This window comes from Sinocyclocheilus rhinocerous, unplaced genomic scaffold, assembly GCF_001515625.1.
Source record: "Sinocyclocheilus rhinocerous isolate Xijiao unplaced genomic scaffold, SAMN03320098_v1.1 scaffold993, whole genome shotgun sequence".
Lineage (NCBI taxonomy): Eukaryota > Metazoa > Chordata > Actinopteri > Cypriniformes > Cyprinidae > Sinocyclocheilus > Sinocyclocheilus rhinocerous.
In genome coordinates, this window is record NW_015639771.1 from 959,272 (window position 1) to 984,769 (window position 25,498).

General features: G+C 37.0%; 1 protein-coding gene across 1 annotated transcript in view; it reads left to right on the forward strand.

Moving 5' to 3' along the window:
• Positions 1-25,498, forward strand: part of LOC107751785 (neurexin-3a) — a 307,078-nt gene that overhangs the window by 60,982 nt on the left and 220,598 nt on the right. The window contains exons 6-10 of the mRNA XM_016567557.1: positions 9,881-10,182; positions 11,258-11,302; positions 12,429-12,590; positions 21,626-22,068; positions 23,938-24,218. Coding sequence (XP_016423043.1) covers positions 9,881-10,182; positions 11,258-11,302; positions 12,429-12,590; positions 21,626-22,068; positions 23,938-24,218 — 1,233 coding nt within the window. The remainder of the gene's footprint in view (positions 1-9,880; positions 10,183-11,257; positions 11,303-12,428; positions 12,591-21,625; positions 22,069-23,937; positions 24,219-25,498) is intronic.

Sequence of the window (25,498 nt, forward strand, 5' to 3'; positions counted from 1 at the left end):
TTTTTTTTTATGGATGGGCGATTTTTTTTGGACTGAAGCAATGCAACACCCGCTGAGTGGCATTAAACAGCTTGAAAGATCAAAGACAATTTTTTATATAACTCCGACTGGATTCGTCTGAAAAAAGAAAGTCATATACACCTAGGATGCCTCGGGGGTGAGTAAAACGCAGCCTGATTTTCATTTTTGGGTGAACTAACCCTTTAATTCTTCTACCCAGTGGTTGTAACAGGCAGACTGGCACCCAGACACCAGCGGGGAGGCAGACAGGCCGAGAGACATGGAGAAATAGAGAGAGAAAGCTAATAGTAGAAGCTAAAAGCTGCAAAAGGGAGGTGCGAGCCATTGAAGCTGAACACGGACTGCGGCAGGCCTCTTCTACTCAGAATGTTCTCTCAGTGAGGGAAATTCAAACACAAACTTAGATCAGCAAATGGCACTTTCCAGGACAAACGTACAAAATAGGGTCTAAAAGTCTTATTTCAGGCACTCTGAACCTCTTATAATTTCTTTTTCTTTTTTAGCAGTGTTTGGAGGAAGGACGTAGTTAACACTCAGATGGATCACTTGGTGACATCACATCAGATGGCTAGTTTGGGACCAAGTACAGCTTTTTAGTGATTCATAAAAGTGTAATAAATTGTCCACTGGAAGCGAGTGTTGTGACAACCCAAGTGCAGTTTTATTATATCCCAAAAGTGAGCAGGTAAACAATAAACACAGACATGGCTTGGCATGGCTTGACTTGACTTGACCAGGCAAAATAGTGATGTGACGATTCATAAGTTTATTTCCCATGTATTATTTTTCTCATCACTAGAGTAACAGGGTTTGTTTTAGAAAATAATGCAAAATATTGGACACAACTAAATATTAATACAAAATATATGTGTGTGTGCGTGTATAATAATACAACCATATATATAAAATATTGTAAATATTTATATTAAAAGTGTTAAAAATATTTTTTACTACAATTAATTAAATATTAGTTGGCCACAAATTACAACATTGTATGAATATTTATTTATATACAGGTGCATCTCAATAAATTAGAATGTCGTGGAAAAGTTCATTTATTTCAGTAATTCAACTCAAATTGTGAAACTCGTGTATTAAATAAATTAAATGCACACAGACTGAAGTAGTTTAAGTCTTTCTTTCTTTTAATTGTGATGATTTTGGCTCACATTTAACAAAAACCCACCAACTCACTATCTCAACAAATTAGAATACTCCATAAGACCAATAAAAAAAAATCTATCGAGGAAGTGGGGAAAGTTTTAGGCACTATTTTTGTGTGTCGTATGTGTTTTTACAGGAAGTTTTGAATAACCGACAGTCGAAACCAGAGCTTTCATGCTTGTCTGCTCAGATTAATGATGATGATTATTAAGGGACATTATGAGCAATAAAGCATTAAAAGCATTAAGAGAAAATAAAGCCTTTTGAGCCTTTAGCAGAGAGACCAATTTACCATTGCACATTATATTTCCTTTCTGCTGATGAACTTCCTGTTTCTGATGGATAAAGTTAAAATTAATCTTTCTAAATTATAAAATGAATCCATCCAGTTATGTCTAGTGGTCGACCGATATATCGCCAAGGCCGATATAAGTTTTCCTGTTTGGCCGATGCGTTCTAGGCAGGACTTTTATTTTGACGGCGCTGAGAACGGCAGTGCCTGAACACACAGTGCTCACATTTTCCCTCTTGTTCTGTCTAATACGGATAGAAGTCTGTCTAATAATCAGATAGAACGGTTAAACAAAGGAATTAAAATGTATACAAAAAGTATTATAACGATTGCTTTTATATTATTAGTAATAGAAAGACAAACATTATAATACTTTCTCGTTTGCCGTCAGCATTCTGCAAATATGCATTTATATAATTTAAACAAATTTTTGAATGACTAATGAACATTTAATTTCACAAACCTTGCAAACTTAGTCAGATCCAGTTGTGAGATCTTGTGAAGTGTGCATGTGACTTGCATGATTGCGTGTTCTCTGTGTGACGGTCGGTCATATGGTCCATGTGAATTGAATACGGACAGGAGAAGAGTTGAGCTTCACTGGAGATGCGCGATCGACAAACTTTAAACCAATGCACACAAACTTCCCAGAATACTGAGTGCCCTGTTGGTTACAGTGTTTACTTTTTAATTATATTTTTATTAAATATTTATGAAAAACACTTTGTCTTCTAGAGTATGTTTATTTTACATGTTTATTTTTAATCCATTTTCAAATTTCTTAAATATGAATTAAAATACATAATTATATCGGCCACCCTGCTTTCCAAGATATCGGCAGTCAAAAAAACCATATCGGTCGACCACTAATTAGAGATGCACCGATTGACCGGCCAGTCAACGGAATTAGCCGATTTTTCGCATGACCGGCCCGGATCTGTCACGGATCTGGAGGAAGGACTCAAATGCAGAGTGAGTGTTAACAGATTTATTAGACAGACTTGCAGACAAGACGAGAGATGGTGAGGAGAGGAGTGAACACAGTCCAAACACTAGGCAGGGAATGACTTGTAGACAGGCAGGCCTGGGTGTACGACCACTGAATCCAGTCCAGGATGGCAGACCGCCAGAGAGCAGTGAAGGCAGTGAAGCTGGAGGCCGGGGTAAGCAAAGGTAGCCAGACACTCCTCACCACTCCGCAGCTACTCCACACTCATGATGCATCAGGAATAACGAACTGACAACACACGGGAGGAAGGGAACACAATATAAAGGAGAGAAGAACACGAGGAACAGGTGGGAACACTCAGACAAACAAGGAGAGAACAAGAGGGACAGGTAACGACACTCAGACTAACGAGGACTAAACAAGGGGGTGTGGCAACCGGAAACAAGGAGGCAGGACGAAAGGAGCACATGGCAGACAACAACAAAGACAGAGCCATGTGCTCACACACAACGCAAACAAGGAAACATTAAACAATGACAAAACAGACAAAGCAAAGAGGGCAGGATCATGACAGGATCGGTGACCGGCCGGTCAGTCTCACATATTTCTCACACCAGAAATTTATAGTTGCATACTGCGGTAGAAAAAAAAAGATATTTACAAAATATGATTTAGGTATGCAACATTATACTGCCATGATGTTTCCCTGAATATCAACACGATTGCAATGTGACACTGATTTTATACAATAGTATTTCAATAAACAAGAAGTTAAAATTAAAGGGGTGCTATTATGCTTTTTCACTTTTTCAACTTTAGTTAGTCTGTAATGTTGCTGTTTGAGCATAAAAAAGATCTGCAAAGTTACAAAGCTCAAAGTCCAATTCAAGATATTTTATTTAACAGAAATCACTTTTCAAAAACTACAACGAACAACTCGTTTGGACTACAACGCATATTTTCCGGGATTTGTGATATCACAAATACCGACGAATTGATTTGATTTTGACGCAATATTTACACTGAAGCTCGCAGGCGGCTATGGTAAGGGGCATGACATTTGACAGATTAGCCTTAACACTGCCCTCAGTTGACAGATGAAGAGAGAGAGACTGAGGGAGATTGATTAGCTCTAATTATGTACTCTATTGCAAGAATGTGCTCATCTTTTGGTCACTTTTAAGATGAAGCTTGATGTTAGAACAAGCATCTTTATTCGAGTGTTTTCGTGCATAACATATCATCAAAAATAATTTTTGTGTGTTTTGTGTGCATATTTTCATTTTATTTTTTTCTGATCAAGGTTAAGCAAATTCTGTGTAACGCAATGAAAAAATACAAGCTTCTTGGAATCAATCTCTTTTGTATGAAGTGCTATAAAATGAAACAAGGTGATGAAACAAGTTGTAGAATCAATTTTCTCTAAGAAATTGCTAGTAAATTTTACTATTAATTATAAAGAAATGACAAGTAACATTGACTTAGGAAGACTGAGATAGTATTTTCTTGTAAAGCATACTCTAGTAAACTTTGTTTTATTTACAACTTAGAAAAATAATTTTTACAGTGTTGCAATAATTTTTTTCTTCAGCAGTTTCTTCAGACCTTGAAAGTTTGATCATGTTTATGAAATTTTTGTAAAATGTCCCTAATCTTGTTATACATAATTCATCTGTGGAAAAAAAGAAATCTAATCTTTCATCAAAATGTAACTTTCTCAAACTTTTCTGCTGACAAGGCAACAAGGCAGTTTGAGCCAGGAGAAATATTTTTTTCACGAAACAATCAAATACTGAATGGGTAATATTAAGTCTTGTTCTGCTTTATTTCCCACTGAATATTCACCTATCTCTCAACTACTCCTGTCCTAGCTAGGCACGTCACACACACACAATCGGGCACGATCACACACACTTGCTCCATATTCCACAATCAAAACATTACGTCATTCTTACACTGGGTTTGATACGACCATCTGTACGTCTGAATATTCCGTTTCACTTGAAGATGTCACATTATGAAATGCAGTAAATGTGTAAATGATGACCGAATTCTCGGATTTGGTTGAACTATCCCTTCAGATAATTTCATATAATGTCACCACCTCTGATACAGTCATTATCATTTCTAGAGCCCGACCGATATGGGTTTTTTGGGGGCCGATACCGATATTAGGGAGTAAAAAAAGACAGATATCGATATATCGGCCGATATCCTTTATGTGTAGGCTATATTATAGTACAGTATAGTCAAAAGTCCATTCGTGTGTCCAAACTTTTGAATGGTACTGTATGTAGAATATAGTATATAGCCTACATAAACAGAATACATATACATATTTTTGCAATGATAACTCAAATGTGGTGATCAAACGCTTATAATGATGTGACAAACATAGGCGTACTGACCTGTTTTTTTATTTATTCATCAAAAATAAGACAAATTCTGCGTTATACAGTAAATTCCGTTTTTATGACTGGATTCCGCGATTCTCTCCATGTTTTCAGCATCGCGGAAATCATAGCGCCCTACTAATGTAGCAAACGAATATGATAAGCTCATTGTAAGAGTAAAAGACGGGGACATTGTTGTTTATTTACTTAGCATTGAGTCTCTCCAACTAGGTGACAACGTAGCGTTAAATCACCATTCAACAGACTCAAGCCACCACCGCACTGCCGTCTATTGGACTGCAGAAAGATACTTAACTTTTCAATCTGCTACGTTACTGACTGTACCGACAAACTATGCTTGACACCGTGTCAAGAATGCGACAAAGCGATTGAAAATCATTTGAACTTAGTGCCAGCACGTCATAAATGGAACGAGGCATCAGTTTACTGCATCCAGTGTAGACAACATCACTGATTATTATTATTATAATGGGTTCTATTCTACACTGGACACGAGCGGCGTGGCAAAATACAATAGCAATTCTCGCGAATAGTCGCGATGTGATTTGACCGATGTGATAAGCATGAGTTCTGGGCCGCGGTGCGGCCGGTATAAACACCAGCATTGACGGAGTGGCCGCGATCAGCTCTGATGGCCATAACACAGGCTTCAATGCGCCGCCGACGTGTGCCGTGATGCGCTGATCAGCTCTAGTCTCTAACATCACTGAATCTGCTGTTAAAAATTAACCATCCATTCATCATATCATTATGCAAAACTAAGAATTAGAATCATTGTAATGTGACGATCAAATATAGGTGCGGGTGGGTGGTGGGCGGATAATTTGAAGCAGTGGACTCCGGTGAAGTTTGAGCTAATCTGCGCATCTCTACACTACACTGATCTGGGTGGCCAGTAGCAAACAATGGAGTGCGCTCTGCTGGATAAACTAAGTAATTACACTATTCAGAAGCATTTAATCTGCGTTATATGCCCCCAAAAAATTAATATCGGCGGCATATCAGCATATTCGCCAATACCGATATATCTGCGACAGGCTCATATCGGACGATAATATCGACAAAACAATATATCGGTCGGGCTTTAATCATTTCCATCTGTGTCTGTCATTGGAGGCTATATTTCTGTGGAGGGCACTATGTGGCAAATGCCAGTTTTGTTCTTTGGAGCTGAGAGGCCAATTGGTCAAAGTTGCCTGCATCCTCTCACATGTGATTGACAGGTTGAGAGCTCTCACCCTGTAATGGTCTCCTCCCCAAAGCATGCTGGATTTAATGGCTTCTCTAACGACACTACTTTTCTCCACTCATGGGCCTCTGACACCTTTACGCATGAGCACGTCTCTGACCAAACCACCACCATCCGTCTCTGTGTAGTGGAGGGAAAAAGATTTAGCGGACCATTGCAATTATGACTCGATAAGAATCTCTGTCCCTGGTGCCGATTTGACTAATAATGATGTTTTCATTAAGATTTCATAATTCAGCACGTTTACTATCTCGCACACAGCCTGTAACCTCACCCCTCCTTTCTGTCGGATTCTCCATTATAGAGGAGATTAAGTACCTTTGCCCCCTTGAGGATTTTCATTAAAAATCTATACAGATAAGGTTTGTTTTGAAAAGAGTGCTGCAGTGAGACAGAAACTGTGAGAAATGTGCTTCTGTGCTCAGGTTTTTGTTCACAGTAGTCTGTGCGATAGTTCTTTATTATAGGCTGGAAACTTTATAAACGAGGAAGTTTAAAAACAAATACAAAGGAATGAATAAATGGTAGCTATTCGGTATTTTAATCTCATTTGGATTTTCTGCAAGGCCGGTATTGAATCCCACATACTGTATACTATGTGTACTGTCTTCTAATTATCCTTAACTAAAATATTGACATGTTGAAAAATGTATTCAATTAATGAACACATAGCTTGTGGAAGCAGATCACTTCATTCTGTTGGCCAAATGTCTGGCAATGAGATTTCTCTTTCTGTCTCTTTATGTATATTAGAGCTTAGAAAAATAGGACTGTTTGGTGGGTCTTAGATATGGACTGTTAAAAATAATTAATGCTGTCAATGCAGCCACAAGTTATAAGATTGATCATGTTTTGTTAAATAATAAACAAAACCATAGTCTGATAATTTGAACTTTAGCCTATTAAGTGTTAAAATGTATTTAAAATATAAGGTTAAATGGATGTAATCTACAAAAATATTAAGCAGCAACACAGATAATAATAAGAAATGTTTCTTGAGTACCAAATCAGCGTACTAGAATGATTTCTGAAGGATCATGTGACACTAAAGACTGGAGTAATGGCTACTGAAAATTCAGCTTTGCCATCACAGGAATAAATTACACTTTAAAATATGTTAAAATAGAACAGTTGTTTTGCTAACACTTTACAATAAGGTTCCATTTGTTAACATTAGTTAACTAAATTAGTTAACATGAACGAACATTCTTCAAAAGCATTTATTAATTTTAGTTAATGCTAATTTCAACATTTTCTAATACATTATTGAAATCAAAAGTTGACTATTAATGTTATTAACTGGACCTGAGCTAACATGAACTAACGATGAATAGCTGTATTTTCTTTAACTAAAATTAACAGATTAATAAATACTGTAACAAATGTATTGCTCATTGTTAGTTAATGTTAGTTCATGCGTTAAATATAGTTAACAAATGTAACCTTATTGTAAAGTGTTACTGTTATTTTAAATTGTAATAATATTTCACAATATTACTGTTTTTGCTGTATTTGATCAAATAAATGCTGCCTTGGTGTGTGAAACGTATTCGAAAAAAAAAAAAAAAAACATTTTTAAAAAAAATCTTACTGACCCAAAACTCATGAAAGTGTTCTTCATTTATTTTGATTCTAGAATTTTTTTTATTTATTTATACAGCCACCCCTAATGTATCATCTTCCACTTTGCTCAGTGTGTGATCCCACATCATATCAGCATGGGAAGGTGACTCTTATTAAGTATTCAGAGCTTAAGATGATTGTGCAGGGTAACATCTGGCAGTAATGTGGAAGTGTCTTTAGTAAAAACAATACTCTGTTTAATTAATAATTGATCAGTACTCTCTCTAGGCTCTTTAACGGTGTGGCAGGATCTCAGGGATGCGGTTACCACGCCAAGTCAGTCAGGAGTAGGGAGAAAAGGTGTCGGCTGCTAATATTATTTATACTACATTTATATTCAATTGTGAATGTCATGAACACTAAGGGGACTAACAATGTAGAGTGGGTCTGAATTTTATGAGAAGACCTGTGAAGACCTGTTTTGTTGAACGATGCTAGGGTACTCCTTGACCCTCTTTGGCACGGTCCAGTAATCTCCACAGGCTAAACATTAAGCTCTCTTTATTTTTCCTGTACAGTCTAGCCAAATATTAATGGATTGAAAGTCTCTTCAGCAGTGTGGGATTTGCACTACGAGTAGCCAAGTATATCTAAATGCCAGTTTTTGACCCATGGATGATACACCACCCTCTCCTGCTGGTCAAAACTCTTTCCCACTATCCATCCAGTCATCTTTCATTAATCTGTTTCTTTCAGCCTTGTAATGAGCGATACAATCTGAATCGTCTCTCTGACTGCACAGAAGTAGTGGATTTTTGTTTTTGGTGTTCACCAGCTGCATCAGGGTCCCATGTGTTTCCAATATGTTCCACCGTCAGTCAGTTTGCTCCGTTCTTAACCATGAGTTTATTACCATGTGAAGTGTATCACAGCTGAGCACCAGCACCAGCCCTGATGAGAAAATCTGCTCTGCAACCCTGCAGTCCGCTCAGGCTCCCTTAGTCCAGTGAAAAACAGGTCAAGATGTCTTTACCCGGTCAGTTAAAACACATGCTACATCCACTAATGCTGATCGCTGAGGTGGAGCATAGACTTGGACGTGTGAGTGTTTTGTCAACATTTAGCCAGAGAATATATCGATCCCATGGTGGCCCAAGTGAAGCACTGATAAATCAATGATGCCATTAGTGCTGAGGCCCTTCTCTGGCTGCCTGATGTAAATGATGTCCAGTGTTGGTTTTGAGGAACTTTCCATTAGATATGTGTATTTTTGCCGCCTCTGAGCCACATCAGCATAGCTTGGTGATTAATGGCCTGGGGACCACAGGGACCAGGAGTGAACTTATTTCCATAAGTGTGGATGCAGTAGATAATCTACTCTGAATTACAATGACCAATGGGATCTTGGCATGCAATCACTAAAACTACATTTTAAGTTAACTTGATATAAAATTGCTGTTATCAAAGTTTCTCCTCATAATCTTTCATCTTCCACCTCTGAAATCTTTCATCTTCCACCTCTGAAAACTTTCTTGTTCAGCTGATGTCACCAAAAATTTTTTTCAACTCCTCCCCATTAACCACCAGTCATATAGAGACCGTTTTTCTTGATCCAATCAAAACCTCATGGATAAAATTCAAGTCCCACCCTACATTTTTTTCTTGCATAATAACATGTTTCACTGTGAAATATGTACTGCAGTAAAATGGGTAGCATCCCATTTTATTGACTTTATAGGATGTTATTAGGAACTATGCTTTGTGTTCTATTTTACTGTATTTTTAAATAGAGGTGTATGAAATGCATTGTCTACAATAATATCAGAATTGTTGTTTTAATGATGTTAGTATTATTTATGCAGTATATATGCATTCATCCCACCTCTGAGTCGCATTAAACAGTCTGCGGAAATAAATCTAAATGCCACTTCAGATGCAGCATCTGTATCATCTCTGGATGATCTCATGGATCAGGCATATTGTCATAGTTTGAGGAGTTTAACCAATATTGATGTTGATGGATTGGAGGGCACTGCAACTTTTGTGATTATGACTCATATGATTGCTGCCCACACTTGGCTATGTGTCATCTTGTCTCATTTTGTGTCATCTGGCCTGACCTTAATTGCACTCCTTCAGTGGTCAATCTCAGGAAACTTTCAGAGCTCGTATATTTGGGTATGTTTAGTTTCAGGAAGTTCTAACCCCATTTTTTTCCTCTCTTATAGCACGAGAAGAGAACGTGGCCACTTTCCGAGGTTCTGAGTACTTCTGCTACGACTTGTCTCAGAATCCCATCCAGAGCAGCAGCGATGAGATCACATTGTCCTTCAAGACCTGGCAAAGAAATGGCCTTATCCTACACACCGGCAAGTCAGCAGACTATGTCAACCTGGCCCTGAAAGATGGGGCCGTTTCATTGGTCATCAACTTGGGTTCCGGAGCCTTCGAGGCCATTGTCGAGCCTGTCAATGGCAAGTTCAACGACAACGCCTGGCATGACGTGAAGGTCACACGCAACCTCAGACAGGTAATGCTAAAGCGGTTGTAATTTTATGTTTTCTGATCTAATTCAGAGCTAAATGCTATTGTATATTGTTTAAATTAGCATTTTCGGTTATTTTAAGTTCTTTGAGATGCTAACGCAACTATTTCTTCTCTGAGTTCTTCTACACTGCCTCATGTTTTGCCTCCTCAGGCATTTACCTCTGTCTGAAGCTATCAGCAGTGCGATGGCTTCAAGAGGCTGTCTCTCTCACCCCTCTAGATGTTCACCTCACTTCTCCAAATAGTCTGTCTTATCAGGGCAGCGGGGAGAGGCTCCAACCAACCTCAACCGTTCCATTTACCCACAGCCAATCTTTGTTGAACTGTTAAATCACTCCGCCGCTGCATTTTAAAATATGTAAATATTTAGGCTGGTTTTGCCCCTCAGGAGTGAAAGGATGTCGCTTTTTGCGCAGGCGTGTGTAGAGGCGTGAGTGCCCACAAGCACTAGCTATTTCAGCTCTGATCCACTAGGACTGTGAAATTTTTTTCACTTTGTTTAATAGTTGTTTTACTATCACGCCAAGAACATGCATTAGAATTACCTAATGCAATTGCCCGAGGAAAGTCAAAAACCAAATGAATCACAACAAAGAGGCAGCTAGATAGAGGTCAGAATTCACGGTTGTAGCAGAAAACAACACGTTCTGAAACATTACGTTAGAAAGGACCTAAAAATCAAAGCTAAATGTGTTTTGACAGAAAAAAATTGAATTATTGGTGAAAAATATATTCTGGAAGTGAGTCTGCACTTTAAGATCTTGCCAACAAGAGCAATGCCTTTACAAAAGTGAAATGCCACAGGCTCTGTGGAGAATCTGCGGTTTCTTTTTCTTTTCCACCTTTTCTTACTCTCACTCATATGCTTTGCTTGTCTGTGGATGACATTTATTCAGACCCAGACTAACCACTCATGAACCATTGACTAGAGTCTTTAATTTACTAACCAGAACCTAAACTAATGTGCTACTCATCATGACTTCATTTCAGTTTATTTCATTTTATTAACAACCCTTTTGTTCATTGTTTAATTTCCTTTCTTCCCCCTTTTCTCAAAGCATTCAGGTATTGGACACGCTATGGTAAACAAACTACATTGTCTGGTAGATATCATTCTTATTGTCCTTTTTTGGGTTTACCATGTGTTTTCCTGGCCCTCTTTCTTTCTCTTTTTTGGGGTTTCATGGCTTCATAAAAAAATAAACAGACTGGGGTTTGTATTTCGGGGATTTCTTCCTTTTTTATTTCAAATGTCCTCATCCCATTTTTCACCACAGCTTTACTGACATTTTCTATCTTTCTTTCTTTGAACTTCCTCTTTGGCCCTTTTTTAGTTTTTGAAGGCTTCATCTGTTTAAGAAGCCCTTTTTTTCTTTTCTTTTAAATTTTAAATTTTTTAAATCAAATACTGTCAAAAACTGGCAGAAGCTTTCCAAAACAAAAAAGCGATGAAAACAATAGTATGAAAATAAAAGAATAAAAAACTATTTCAGCACTGGAGCTCTGACAGTTGATTCCAGTTGTTTGCACATGCCGCGCCGACCCATTCATGCTGGATCAGCCCTTGTGTTACTAACACCAAAAAAATTGTCTGAGCAACCCACCATCTGCCAAGTATCCTGTCCTGTCTGTACTGTGGTGTAGGTCATGACTGCCTGTGTCCTCCCTCATTACCCCTCATACTGTAGCTTTTGCTTTGGTCTCATATGTGCTGTTTCCTCTTGCATGTTGTCTTGGCTTGAAGAAGATGCATGATTCCATGTTTGCAGTGGTTGTATGTCACTATTAACGTTTTATCAGAAAAAGACCATCTGTGTTGCATGCTCATTTGTGGTAGTATTAGCTCATTTTGGATGCATGCATCCAAACCAACTCAACTAACCCAGTGTGCACAGAATTTGAACTAAAAACAAGCAATTTGTCTATAGTTTGTTACATAACATTAACCCCTCAAACTAACGTCCCAAACCAGAAAACCATTTCTAACACCATCAAAGATAAAGAAAATATACCGGAAAAATATTTTCTTTACCTGTCCTTTGTAAGCCTATGAATACTAGACAAGAATGGCCTACTAAAAGTCTTGAAGTGCAGGTCTTTGGTACACAATCAAAGACTGTCAACAAACCAGCAAGATCGAAGCTAACCTATTCCTGGTCGAGCGGCCGTCACAGCCATGATGTTCATGAATGGATTTTCCCCTCTCCTTTTGTCATTCCTCTCAATCAGGTGACAATATCCGTGGACGGCATCCTGACCACAACAGGCTATACACAGGAGGACTACACAATGCTGGGATCAGATGATTTCTTCTACGTCGGAGGAAGTCCAAGCACAGCAGACTTACCTGGGTCTCCTGTCAGCAACAACTTTATGGGTTGCCTGAAAGAGGTAGGTGGTCTGGACGAACCTCACTCTTTCAACGACATGCATCATATCACCATGTCCTTGTCTGGAATGAGAGGGAACAAGTTTGAATAGACCGTCCGAGCAGAATAATAGATTCAGTACAGCTTATCTTGTGAAAAGGATAGAGCAGACATCGTAACCCGTGGTGTGTTTCTCTAATGAAATTCGCTTTTTGCCCAGATGCGAAATTGTTTCAGGCGTATTTAATTGGACCTTTCAGTTGTGGTGAATCATTTGATTAAGGTTCCACAGGCCAGAGAAGAAGCTAGGGTGATTGGATGAGATGAGACTTTGCATAATGATATGCAGCATTCTCAAAAAGGGAACCCCAAAGAGATTCTGCTGAACAGTTGGACATGAAGACATCTGTAAATGTAAAATTAAAATGTCACATTTCACCACTTAATTTAAAAAAATAATAAAGAAAATAAATCCTATTTGTAGGGCCATTCTTTTTTATTTATTTTTATTGTTATTTATTTATCTATTGTTATTTGTAATTTAGTTATAATAAATTAAAAACCTAATTTAAGGAAGGTTTTCATCAAAAGACAAAAAAGAATTGACTGTGGTAAATGTAATATAAATGCAGTAATGATATTGAAAAACCTTTTCATGAAAATTGTCACAATGCAAGCCATCTTAGTCCTAAAAAAAGTTTCAAAAAGTTTTTTTTTTCTTTGATTTTTGAGGTGAAATATGATCCAGACAGGTTTTGTTTTTGCTTTCAATTCACCCTCTAAGAGCCATTATACTGTTTGCAGAAGTTAGACGTCATTCTCTTCGATCAGCTGTTCATTTCCACATTCCTCCGTTGTCAAGTCTGGATAACATTATCAGTAAATGGACTGATCTTTAATTTAGCTGGAAATAGGCAATTACTCTGTTTTTACGGCTGCTGGCGAGATCCTCCATTAATTCATGCTGAACAAACAGCAGACAACAGAACCTCCTTTTTCGCAGTGAGTGCTACAGCAGCCTGCTATCTTTTAATGACCCACCATCAAGCTATCACTGCCGTTTCCATCTCAGACCGGCCCTCCTATCGCAGGGCTAAAAACCTGCAACAACTGCGTTTGCGTAAAAAACTAATTTCATTCCCTCTTCACTGTGCTGAGTTTTGAAAAAACTGCCACCCATGTCAGAGATTACAGTAATCAGTCTCATGTGTGCTGCGATATAGCGAACGCTTACATAACACTGCTTTGCTAGATAGGTGAACTGGATGCTAAGAGCTGCTCAAGACGAGATAGCAGGACTTATACATCCTTCACCCACCCAAGAGTGGCCATAATGATAGATACCTCCTCCTCACACTCTTTCTCATAGTCTGAGCCCAAGGATGAAAAGTAATTTTATACGCCTCTCAGCTTTTAAAACCTCACATTTGATGTGGAAGCTGAAAATTATGTAGTTGTTATGGATCACGTGTGGCCGCTCAGACACATGGGGTTTGTAATATGGCATGAGACTATCAACGATCTGGTCAGGATGACATGACCTCAAGACTGCCATATTGCATTTTTAGCTGGGTTCAATTCAACCTAAAATGTCCAGACTTTGTTGTGTTTGCAATTACTATGTTCACAGTAGCTTACTAATGCTGTGCTCTTACTTTTTGTGAAGTAAAAATGACATTTTTGTCACTGAAATGTGTAATGCATTCATCTGTTGTTGTTTTTTCTGATATAGTTATTGTATATTCTACTCCTTTTAATTATAAGCCTAGTTATACATACATAGAACATGCAAAAAGAAAAAAAAAACTTTAAAAAACATTTTTCTTTCAGAAAAATCAAATTTTATAATTTGTTTTTATTATATTTATGATATTTATATTATTTATAATATTAATATTATTATATATTTAATATTTATTGTTTTATATTAATTTCCTTTTATTTTACTGTTATTCACTACACATTTTGCCTGCTCTGGGGTATTTTTGTTCTATTAAAGTCATGTGATAGTAACTATTATTAGAAGTAGACAGTGGTGTTGTAGAGTGTACCACCCTGTGGCACAAGATGCTTACTGCAGTCATGTTGTGGAAAGGGTAATGCACATACACATTTAACACTGCTTTTATCTATTTACTGTATATAGGACAGAGGATGCAAAAATTGGTTTTAATACATAAAATCACAAGAATATGCACTCAATTAATAATTTGTGTAAGACCACAGCTTTTTTCAAAATAAAAGGATGGATGACTGTTTTTTAGCTCAAATAACAATAACACAATAGCACAAATAACAACAAATTTCTTTCTCTTTCTTCAAATGAAGCAGAGTATTGTATAGATAGTTGCAGGCTTCCTCAGAGCTGCCTTGTGTCCGTCTTTCAAGCTGAGCGTGAAGGGCAGTAATCAGGGTATGGCAGGGCGTGTGGCTGCACAGGGGTCTGCCAGCACTAATGACTGAATACTGAGCAGCCTCCACTGCTGAGCTGGACTGTGGCTCCCTTCCTTTGTGCTCCGCCATCACAACCAGTTTCCAGGATGTGCGCATGGTGACTGTCATTTGTCACTTTGCTGGGCAGACTGGATGAAACTGTCCCTGCTCTCTGGACACTTGCTCCAGAGCCAGCACCGCTCTATGGATGTGAGAGTTCTGATAGATAGGTTGACCCAGCCTCTCTCCATCTCACACTCGCTCTCTCCCATCCTCTATCCAGCAGATTTGTTTCGGTAAGCACCGCAGGACTGTTAATATTTGGCAAAAGCTCAGAACTGGAATACTGGCTAGCCTGAAACAGCAGGAGTGGTCTTTGTCTTTTGTGTCAGTCATTTAGTGTTCAAATGAAAGGAATATGTAGGATATTTTAGAATATGTTGATGAAATAAAACAAAACATCAATTAAAGTCATGGTTCATCCAGAAATTGTCATCGTTTACTCACCCTCATGTCTGTGGAACATACATATTTTGAGCTGTGTTGTTGGGGGCGGGGGGGATCCTAAAAATTAGAAATGTTAAACTAACTGAAAACTTTTAAAACTTACAATTTAAAAATAGCCAATTCAAAATGTTAATAAATTCTACAATAGCATATAAATAATTAGTATAATAATATAAATAATATAGTATATAAATAATAGAAAAATAACAGATTTTAAGATTTATTTATTTCTATTTTATATTATTATTTAATAATAATTAAATTATATGGTCCATTATATGGAGGTCAATGGTAACCAAACCTGTTTAATTACCAAATTCTTCAAAATATCTTATTTTATTCACAAAAGAGGGCTTTATCGGTTTGGAATGACATGTAAATTATGACAAAAGTTTCACTTTTTTTCCCATCTCTTTAAGACGACTTTTTAGATAGTCTGTTTTAAATGGCTAGCAGCCATGAGCTGATAACAGATTTCCCCATAGGTCATGTGGCTAAGTTGTTTGTGAAAGTGAAGATGCTTCTCATGTTAGCATGCTAATTAGCATTAGCATTTGGTTCAAGACTGTTGAGCTTGTGAGGAAAATTACATTTTAATACAGTGTATGCAAATGAACTGTGGTCTAGCAGAGGTTTGAACAAAACAAAACTAACAATAATATAAGTTAAATAAGCTGCAAACCAGACCAGATGCCATTATGCCGATAGTCAAACGTTTGGCTGCGCAAGCCCTGACCTGTTATACCATGTCCAACCAGGCTATCTAGACCCTTCTGCACCTCATTGCCCCGAGCTCCCATGCAAAACATCCACAAAGGGCCACCTGGCATGCTTGACTAGTGAATATTCTATACTCATTTCCAAGTTTTTTCCAGTTTGACCTGGGGGCTATTAATTCCTTGAGAGTGGTGGGTAGGCACTGTAGGCAGAGATTTATAGTAGAAGCAGACAGCTGTGGATGATGAATGCAGGTGTCACTACAGGCCCAGCACAGGCAGAGAGAAGGCCGCAGGCATGGGGAGGACCCTGAGAATGTGCATAGCCGCTCTTCCAGTTCTCAGCTCAACAGCATGGGCACTACAACAGAACCTTAGCTTCAAATTCAAGCAAATATGCCTTTGCTTATCTCATGCTCATAGCAGTCAGTGAGAGTAGACGGACTTTCAGACTTTTAATCCACTGGAGATTTGTGGAAAGACATATTTTCAATATTTCATCAGCAGAATTGACACACAGGTGCACAATAATACAATATGTTGAATGGACTCTGCAGATGACATGAACTCTGTTCCAAAACCTAGTAAGCTGAGTTCATGCCTACTGTCTACTTAGTCAGCATCTTAACTTCACAAGTGAGCAGTTTGTATTGGTCAACATCTCTTCCAATTGATTTTAACTGAGTTTGCATTGCTAATCTAACAATGCAATTCTCAAATAAGCATAAATAATACAAAGAAATATGCAATTTTAATTATAATAATTTCACTGAATTAATCCTTGTGCTTCAAATTAAAATTTAACTGGCATTTTTTCAGCAGAAGCAGAAAACAGGGAAAAAGCGAGTATTTGCTCCATAGTCCGAACCTGAGAAAAACTGTCAGAAAATAGTAATAGTAAATAAATAAATAACGTTTGCAAAATGCACAAACAGTAAAATAAAATGAAAATAATTGTATCAATACTTTTCATTATTGAATGAAATATAACTATATTTATACTGTCATCTTATGTGTTTTTTTTAGAGGTCGGCCCATAGAACGGACCAAATTGCAGAGTATCAATTTGTGTCAGACACTAAGGCTGCCCCTGGTGTTGTGGACAATTTGCAAGATGAAACTTGATTTAGGTGATGAAAAATGCACCGACAGGATAAATAGAAATGATAATGTTACAAATAACAGCAATCATCGTCTAATCAATGTCTGGCAGTTTTCAGTCATGTTGAAGTCCTCAAGGTCATATTTGGACTATGAGATGCTTGCGAGGATTCTGTGTGTAGCATACGATCTCTTTCTCTCTTTCTCTTTCTCCATTCCCAGAATCCTCTGTTCAGAGATTATCTGATGTTCCAATGTGTTCTACTAAAATTCAGCTTTACCATCATATAAATAAATTACACATTTTAAAATATATTCAAATAGAAATTTTTTATTTTAAATTATAATATTTTTCAATATTACTATTTTTTACTGTATTTTTAGTAAAATAAATGCAGCTTTTGTGAGCATAAAAGTCTTCCTTCAAAAATATAAAAAAAAATCGTACTAGGGCTGCACAATTAATTGAATTTCTAATCGTGATTACAATTACAGATGCCACAATTACGTAATTGTTCAAAGCGGCAATTAATCGTTCAAAGTCCACTTGTGTTATTAGTGCTTAAGATGTGTTTTTTTCTTTCTACAGGTTATCTTAAAGGTTTTTCCATTGTTTTAATTTTTGTGTTAGTATAACATTATACCATGCATATTTTTACTTTTTTTATTATTATTTAAAGAAGAAACCAAGCAATGTACAGTTGACATTTAAGCCTTAATGCTATAGAAAAGCAATAAAAGTTTTTCTCTTTGAGTGTTTTCAGCTTGTTTATTTTCATATAAAAATATGGCATGCAGTTGCTTCAAACAATGGTATAAACATCATTCAATGTAAATTGTGATAATCGTAATTAATAATCGCAATTACAATTTCAACGGAATAATCGACAATTATGATTTTTGTCATAATCGTGCAGCCCTAAATCGTACTGACCCCAGACGTTTGAATGGTATAGTATTTATTTAAAAATATATATTTGATTTCTATATATTGTTTGTGTGTGTAAATCTCAAAATTTCCAGTTGATATAATATAGTTTATTTAAAAAAAAAACAGTCTATACATGCTCTTACCATCATGCTAGTCTTTCAGACATGGAATTCAATAATATAGTCTCCAGTTTCTAGACAACAGCTGCAATAAGTGCTTTAAATTTCTCTGATTCTGCAGCTGAAGTAATCTTTTCTTCATGATGTTAGAGTTTTAACAGAGCCAGTGTACGTCAATCTATCTGACAGCACCATGATGGTTTACAGAGAAGAAATACTGTTTTTGAAAGAACAATAAGAGACTGAAGCTAGCAGTTTTAGTCTTGTGGAGAAAAATAACTATGTTTGTATGAGATGTGAGGAACCAACGTATGGCTTTGTCTGAGAAATGGATCCCCCTCAGGGAGAATGGTATTTATGATCTATCAGATAAGAAACACAACAGAGGAGAAAAGCCTGGATATCTCTGTGGCTTTTTTGCAGAAACAGAACACAATCCTTCCATTCCGCTTTGCCCTTCCTGCACCTGAGAGGATGTTTGATTTACACCCCGCAATGTCCAGGATTAACTGTAATATCAGGGCTGGAGCGTTTGTGTCGATTGCTTGCACTCACAAACAGCGTGATGTTCTAAAAATTTACACCCCCCCCCCCTCCAAAAAAAGATCTGTGCAAACTGTAAAATATATTTGGAAACATGTGTATGCAAATAAAAAAAAAGTCTCTGCTGAGTTTTAGGAAATGTAAGGTCATAAAAAGTCTTATATTTTACTGCAACTGTAAAATGTGTTTAAGAGCATGTGTGCGAAAAAAAGAAAAGAAAAAAAATCCCCATGGAGTTTTATTAAATGTAAGGTCATAAAAAGGCTTGAATGTCTTAAATGATGTATCAATTGTCTTAATTATTATTTTAAAAGGTCTTAAATTTGGGGATGGAAAAAAGGAATCACTAAACAGCCTAATGTGATTATTTAGGCTATAATTTCATTAAATAAATATGAGCCCTGCACATTTAAAAGTAAAATCGTGGCGCTGTTGCATGTTCTACAGGCTCACCATTTCAGAATACTGCACATTTATACCAATAAATTGCTTATGATCTACTGTTGATGAATTATGACAGTATTAAATAAATTTTGTTTGCATGTTGCAGTATGTTTTCGATGGTTGTAAGAGTCCCAGAATCATCATTCATTTTATCTCCCTCATCTTTTTGAAAAGCTGCCAATAGTATAGGCATTTCAAAACAAAAGTCCGCTGTATTTCGGGCTTGTTTATAATTAAAAGTCCCGCATTATACATAAAGGTTATGTAATTGCATAATTATTAAATATAGTTTGATTCAGAAATATTTAAAAACTCATTCTAAAATGTTAAATCATTTTGCTTTTAAATATCTCTTTGTATTACTTGATCACAAAAAAAAACAAAAAACATTATTTGAATAAATTTTCGTTGCGCCCATAATATTTTATAAAGTGCTTCTAAATAATTCAATTTAAGAGCATGTGTGCCTTGGGGAAAAAAGTAAGCCTCAAGCTCTGATAAAACTAAGCACTTGCTCAGAGCACATGGCCGGGTGTCCACGTTCACACTGCAGGCAAATGTGGCCCAAATCTGATTTTTTTTGCTCACATGTGACTCAGATCTGTTTTTGTCATGACAGTGTGAACAGCACAAACCGCATGGAATCTGATCTTTTCAATTCTGATTTGTGCCACTTCCATATGTGGTACTAAATCCGATCCATGTCAGATGTTTTGCAGTGCGACCGCAGTGTGAATGGTCATGACTTTTACGTCACTCTAGATCGCCGTAAACATAATTCCGCGCTGACGGGAGACACTTCAAACATTTTACATACCCAAAGTTATCAAGACAGTAGCGAAAGGTAATAAGTGGAAGTGTGATGTGTCAGAACTCATGTGTGTTACAGTGACAACTCTACAAGCAAAACATGAGGGCTTGTATCATAAAAGTTTCAAAACTCTGCTTTCTTTTGTCATACCCTTGTCTTTATTTTTTCATATTGCCTGCACATAATTTCGCTGGCTTCTGCAGCAGATCACACTATAAATAAACGCATAATCGCTTACTTTATATCCTCCGTGTTTACTTCCGTATGACGGCGCGCTGGGCAAGTGTTGCCAAATCCACATTTTCCCTGCGGAATTGGGCTACTGTTTCCTCTGTTGCCGCGGGATGTTTTTCAACTTCGTGGGTTGACGCGACCCCACTAACGCGATGTTTACCTCCCTGAACATGATTGGGCTAGTTTTGGACTAGTTTTGAGAAAGAATTGGGCGGATTTTGTTGTGAAAATCTGGAAACCCTGTTCGTATCGTTCTTTTGCGCATTCGGGTCAGTTCAGAACCACCTGTTCACACTGGAAATCTGATATTGGCCACATTTAAAACAACAATGTGAACAGCTATACAAAAAAATCGGATCTGAGAAAAAAATCGGAATTGAGCACTTATAATTAAAAGTCCCGCATTATACATAAAGGTTATGTAATTGCATAATTATTAAATATAGTTTGATTCAGAAATATTTAAAAACTCATTCTAAAATGTTAAATCATTTTGCTTTTAAATATCTCTTTGTATTACTTGATCACAAAAAAAAACCAAAAACATTATTTGAATAAATTTTCATTGCGCCCATAATGTTTTTTAATGTGCTTCTAAATAATTCAATTTAAGAGCATGTGTGCCTTGGGGGAAAAAAGTAAGCCTCAAGCTCTGATAAAACTAAGCACTTGCTCAGAGCACATGGCCGGGTGTCCACGTTCACACTGCAGGCAAATGTGGCCCAAATCTGATTTTTAACAACAATGCAGCTATACAAAAAAATCGGATCTGAGAAAAAAATCGGAATTGAGCACTAAGGCTCGCAGTGTGAACGTAGCCTTAGTTTCAACTGACAGGCACTAGGACCCAGAGCACAATGTCAGATTTGGGAAGCAGGCAGGGGGCAGGACTTGCTTCTTCCGAGCTTTTGTGGTAGAAAGTGCCATTGCAGCTTTGTAAACCTATTACCATAGTTATCAAGAAAACCAGACCCACATGCTTGTGCCAGCACAGCCCGAGTCAATTACCATTGAGAGACAGTCATTTGCAGGCAGTGGCCTGGCCTATTGGTATTATCACAGGTCATATTTGAATAAAGTCACCTTTCCTGGACTCTCTATTCAGCATCCAGCATAAAAAAAATAATTTGCATATTCATATTTATTATTTTCGAAAGCCATATAAAGATATCCCATATATCATCATCATTCAGTGATTCTTTGCTTACATCCACACAGGTTGTTTACAAAAACAATGACATCCGGCTAGAACTCTCCCGGCTCGCCCGCATTGTGGATCCCAAAATGAAGATTCAGGGAGATGTGGTGTTCAAGTGCGAGAACGTGGCCACTCTGGACCCCATCTCATTCGAGACGCCCGAGTCCTACATCAGCCTACCCAAGTGGAACACCAAACGCATGGGCTCCATCTCCTTCGACTTCCGTACCACCGAACCAAACGGCCTTATTCTCTTCACCCACGGGAAGCCGCAGGAAAGAAAGGACGCCCGTAGCCAGAAGAAAACAAAAGTGGACTTTTTTGCAGTTGAGCTTCTGGATGGAAGCATGTACCTGCTGCTGGACATGGGCTCTGGGACTATCAAAGTGAAAGCCACACAGAACAAGGTGAACGACGGGGCCTGGTATCATGTGGACATCCAACGAGACGGGAGATCAGGTCAGTGTGTGGATTCTCAGACAAATACACTTACTTCTTTATTCCTATTACTATTAATGCTGAACACATTTAATAAATGCCTTAATTTTTTTTTTTTAATCCAGTATAATTTTTATTGTATATATTATTTATGTACTTTATCTATTTTATTTAATTAATTAATTAATTAATTAATTTTTTAAACTAGCGTTTGCACTATTCTGTGTTGCAGTAAAGCTATTATTGTTGGCACATTTGATAGCTTTTGATTTTTCTTATTTGTTTCTTTGTATAAATTTGAAGTTAAACGTCAATAGATATAGAAATTAGAAATATAATAATAATAATTATTGTTATTGTACTGTGTATATTTATATGTATATTTAAATACATATATATAAGAAATATTTGCATGTTAATATATATTCATATTTATATATGATTTATATTATACATAAATATAAATATTTATTACAAATATTTCTTAAATATATACATGTATGTGTGTATTTATTTATACAAATAAATAAACACAGTACACACACATATTATGTTAACACAAACTTTTATTTTCGATGTGATTAATCGATTTTATTATTATTATTTTTATTTATTCTTTTTTTTTTTATGGTAATTCATTGTTTATTTAGCTTGTTTGTTGCTTATGTTAACAGGTTACAGTATTAAAGTATAGTGTAGGAGAAATATAGGTACAATGAGTGTTTTTATGCAGAGCCTATTTTTTGCTCTGTGTACATTGCTGAATATTATATGGCTGTTAATAAAGGAAATATTCAATATATAGTAACCCAAAATCACTCCATAGTATTTATGGTAGAAAAACAATTTGTTAGGAACACAAAGCAAACCCACTATTGTGGTTGTGCTGTTGTTTCATTTGCCTTATGAAATAGACCTAAAGGTAGGAGACCTTTAGGTCTGGCCTTGTATATCTAAAATTACCTTGTAAATCTAATTTGCGAAAGAAATGACTAAACTTATAAATGAAATTCAAGAAAAAATATCTTTAAAATGGATTTCCATGTGGGAAATATGCTCTTAGAATTAAAGACATTACCCATAAATTGTATCTCATTTTAAAAACAATTTTTAACTGAGCACATGAAGAACTCCCACTTTGTTTCATTATTAAATCGGTCGGATGCTGTAATTGCTTGTGTGTTTTCCATAGGCGTTAAGCTCTGCAGCCAAATGATAACAGTTTTAAACACAAAGCACAGTGGTTAGTCACCAATAATGGACAGATTTAGTCCAAAGCAGGCTGACATTTTCATTTCATTTCACATCTACTTTGACATAACTTTCTATTAGGTTTTATCCCCTCTATCGTTCTCTGTATCCTCCTTCACCTCTTTCTTTCTTTCTTGGCCCTTGAATCGCTGGCACTCTGTTTCTGAATCGATCGACGACTACTCCATATCACTTCATAGCACAGGGCCCTTGGGAGGTCTTGTAAGATATCAGTAATGCGAGGTTTTAGACAGCCATGTGGGTGACTGGACCAGTGTCAGTTCTGAAGAGATTATTCCCATTGATCCCTGGTTCCCCACATGGGATGCATTGTTTACATCAGTGTGTCTGTATGAGGGACGCCGCTTTACAAGATTCACACACTCCCCATGAGGTCATAAATAGAAAATAATTATCTTGTAGCCCCCCTCTCCCTCAATCACATACTCTATGGATAGTCTTTCTATCCCTATCTTTGTCTCTTGTGGACAGGATAGACACACAACAGATTGTCTTAGTCTGAACCCTGCTGGATTACGCAGTGCAGTAATTTACAGTACTTTAGTTTACAGTTTATAGTCTCTTCACATTAAAAATCACATTATTTTTTCTCACCTTCACTAAAATTTTTATACAAAAAAAGCCGGGCCGGCCTTATCCTTCCCACTGAATTATGGACTGCCATGCTATACTACGGCTATGTGGGATGCATTCGGGACCTGTTCATTGACGGTCGCAGTAAGGACATCAGGCAAATCGCTGAGGCCCAGAACGGTGCAGGTATCAAACCTTCCTGCAACAAGATGCCAGGCAAACAGTGCGACAGCTATCCGTGCAAGAACAAAGGCGTGTGCAAAGAAGGATGGAATCGCTTTATCTGCGACTGCACAGGCACTGGTTACTGGTCTCGCACGTGTGAGAGGGGTGAGTTAGCTGCCTTTACCTTTACCTTTCCTTTATTAGTTCATAAAATCCTTAAAGCCCTGGCTTCCTAGAATAATTTTTTTGCTTTGTTTTAGAATAAACCCGAGAGGCAGGTTTAATTTCAATTGCAACATTTGACTAAAAAAAAGGACCGTTTACAATAACCGTCACACCAGTTTGTTTAGCTTCTCACCTGTAAAATCCCATCTGCTGCTGTTTGTAAACAGCGGATTAGCTCTCATATAATCAGTTAAACTATAAGCTCATTAATATCTCAGCACGTTGCTGTATGGAAGCTGATGTTCTCCGGGGTTTGGGGAGTGTTGCATCTGAGTCAAACCCCTGATGATGTCATACCTTGGAAAAAGTCCAGCCGCTCATAACGTACAGATCTTCAGATATCATAGGCAAAAAATAATAATATTCACATGAAAAATGAAGTGGAATGGTTTTGGTAGATGACAGGAGATGGCTGGGTTTTTGAGTGGTTGCGGATCTTATGCTTGAAGTCTGTTGTGGCTGCATGTTTGAAGGGCTCCATATGGGCCGGAACACAGGGGTTCCAGGTATCCAGGTAATAGAGGGACTTCCTGTGAACACTGAGCAAAGCAAATTGCTTATTATGTTGGCATGAGAGCTGGTTTCTCTGTTGGGCTTCATTCATTTGTGTGATATTACAAGAAACCATTGTTATGTTTTTATTTATTTATCGATTTATTTATTTTAATAAATAAATCTATATAGCTTATTTAGATAATCACATTTGTAGTAGAAGTAGATAAGAAGTAAATATGAGGTAGAACAGTAGTTCTCAAATGTTTTGAACCAAGTACTGCCAAAGTCGCTTTAAGACAAGATACAAAAGGGGATTCTTGCAGCGATGCCTTAGAATAATTATTTTGGGATTCCCAAAGAACCTTTCTGTGAATAATTTTTTAAATATTTTTTCTTAGTGTGAAGAATATTTTATAATATTTTTCCACTATAAAGAACCTTTTGTGCAATGGAAAGTTCCATGGGTGTTAAAGGTTCTTTATGGAACCGACAATAGCATTAAAGAACCTGTATTTTTAAGGTGTAGTCTGCTGTTTACAGTAACTGTTTGTCTGGATAACGTTTCAATAACATCTCAAATCGCCAGTAAAATTTGACAACAGTAATATTACAAATGTAGCTTCTTTAACCCTTCTTATTTATTTTTAAAAACTAGCTTCTATGCTCTGTACTGTAATAGAGCTAATATTTTTGGCATCTTTATGATAAACTGCTTGTGATTTTTG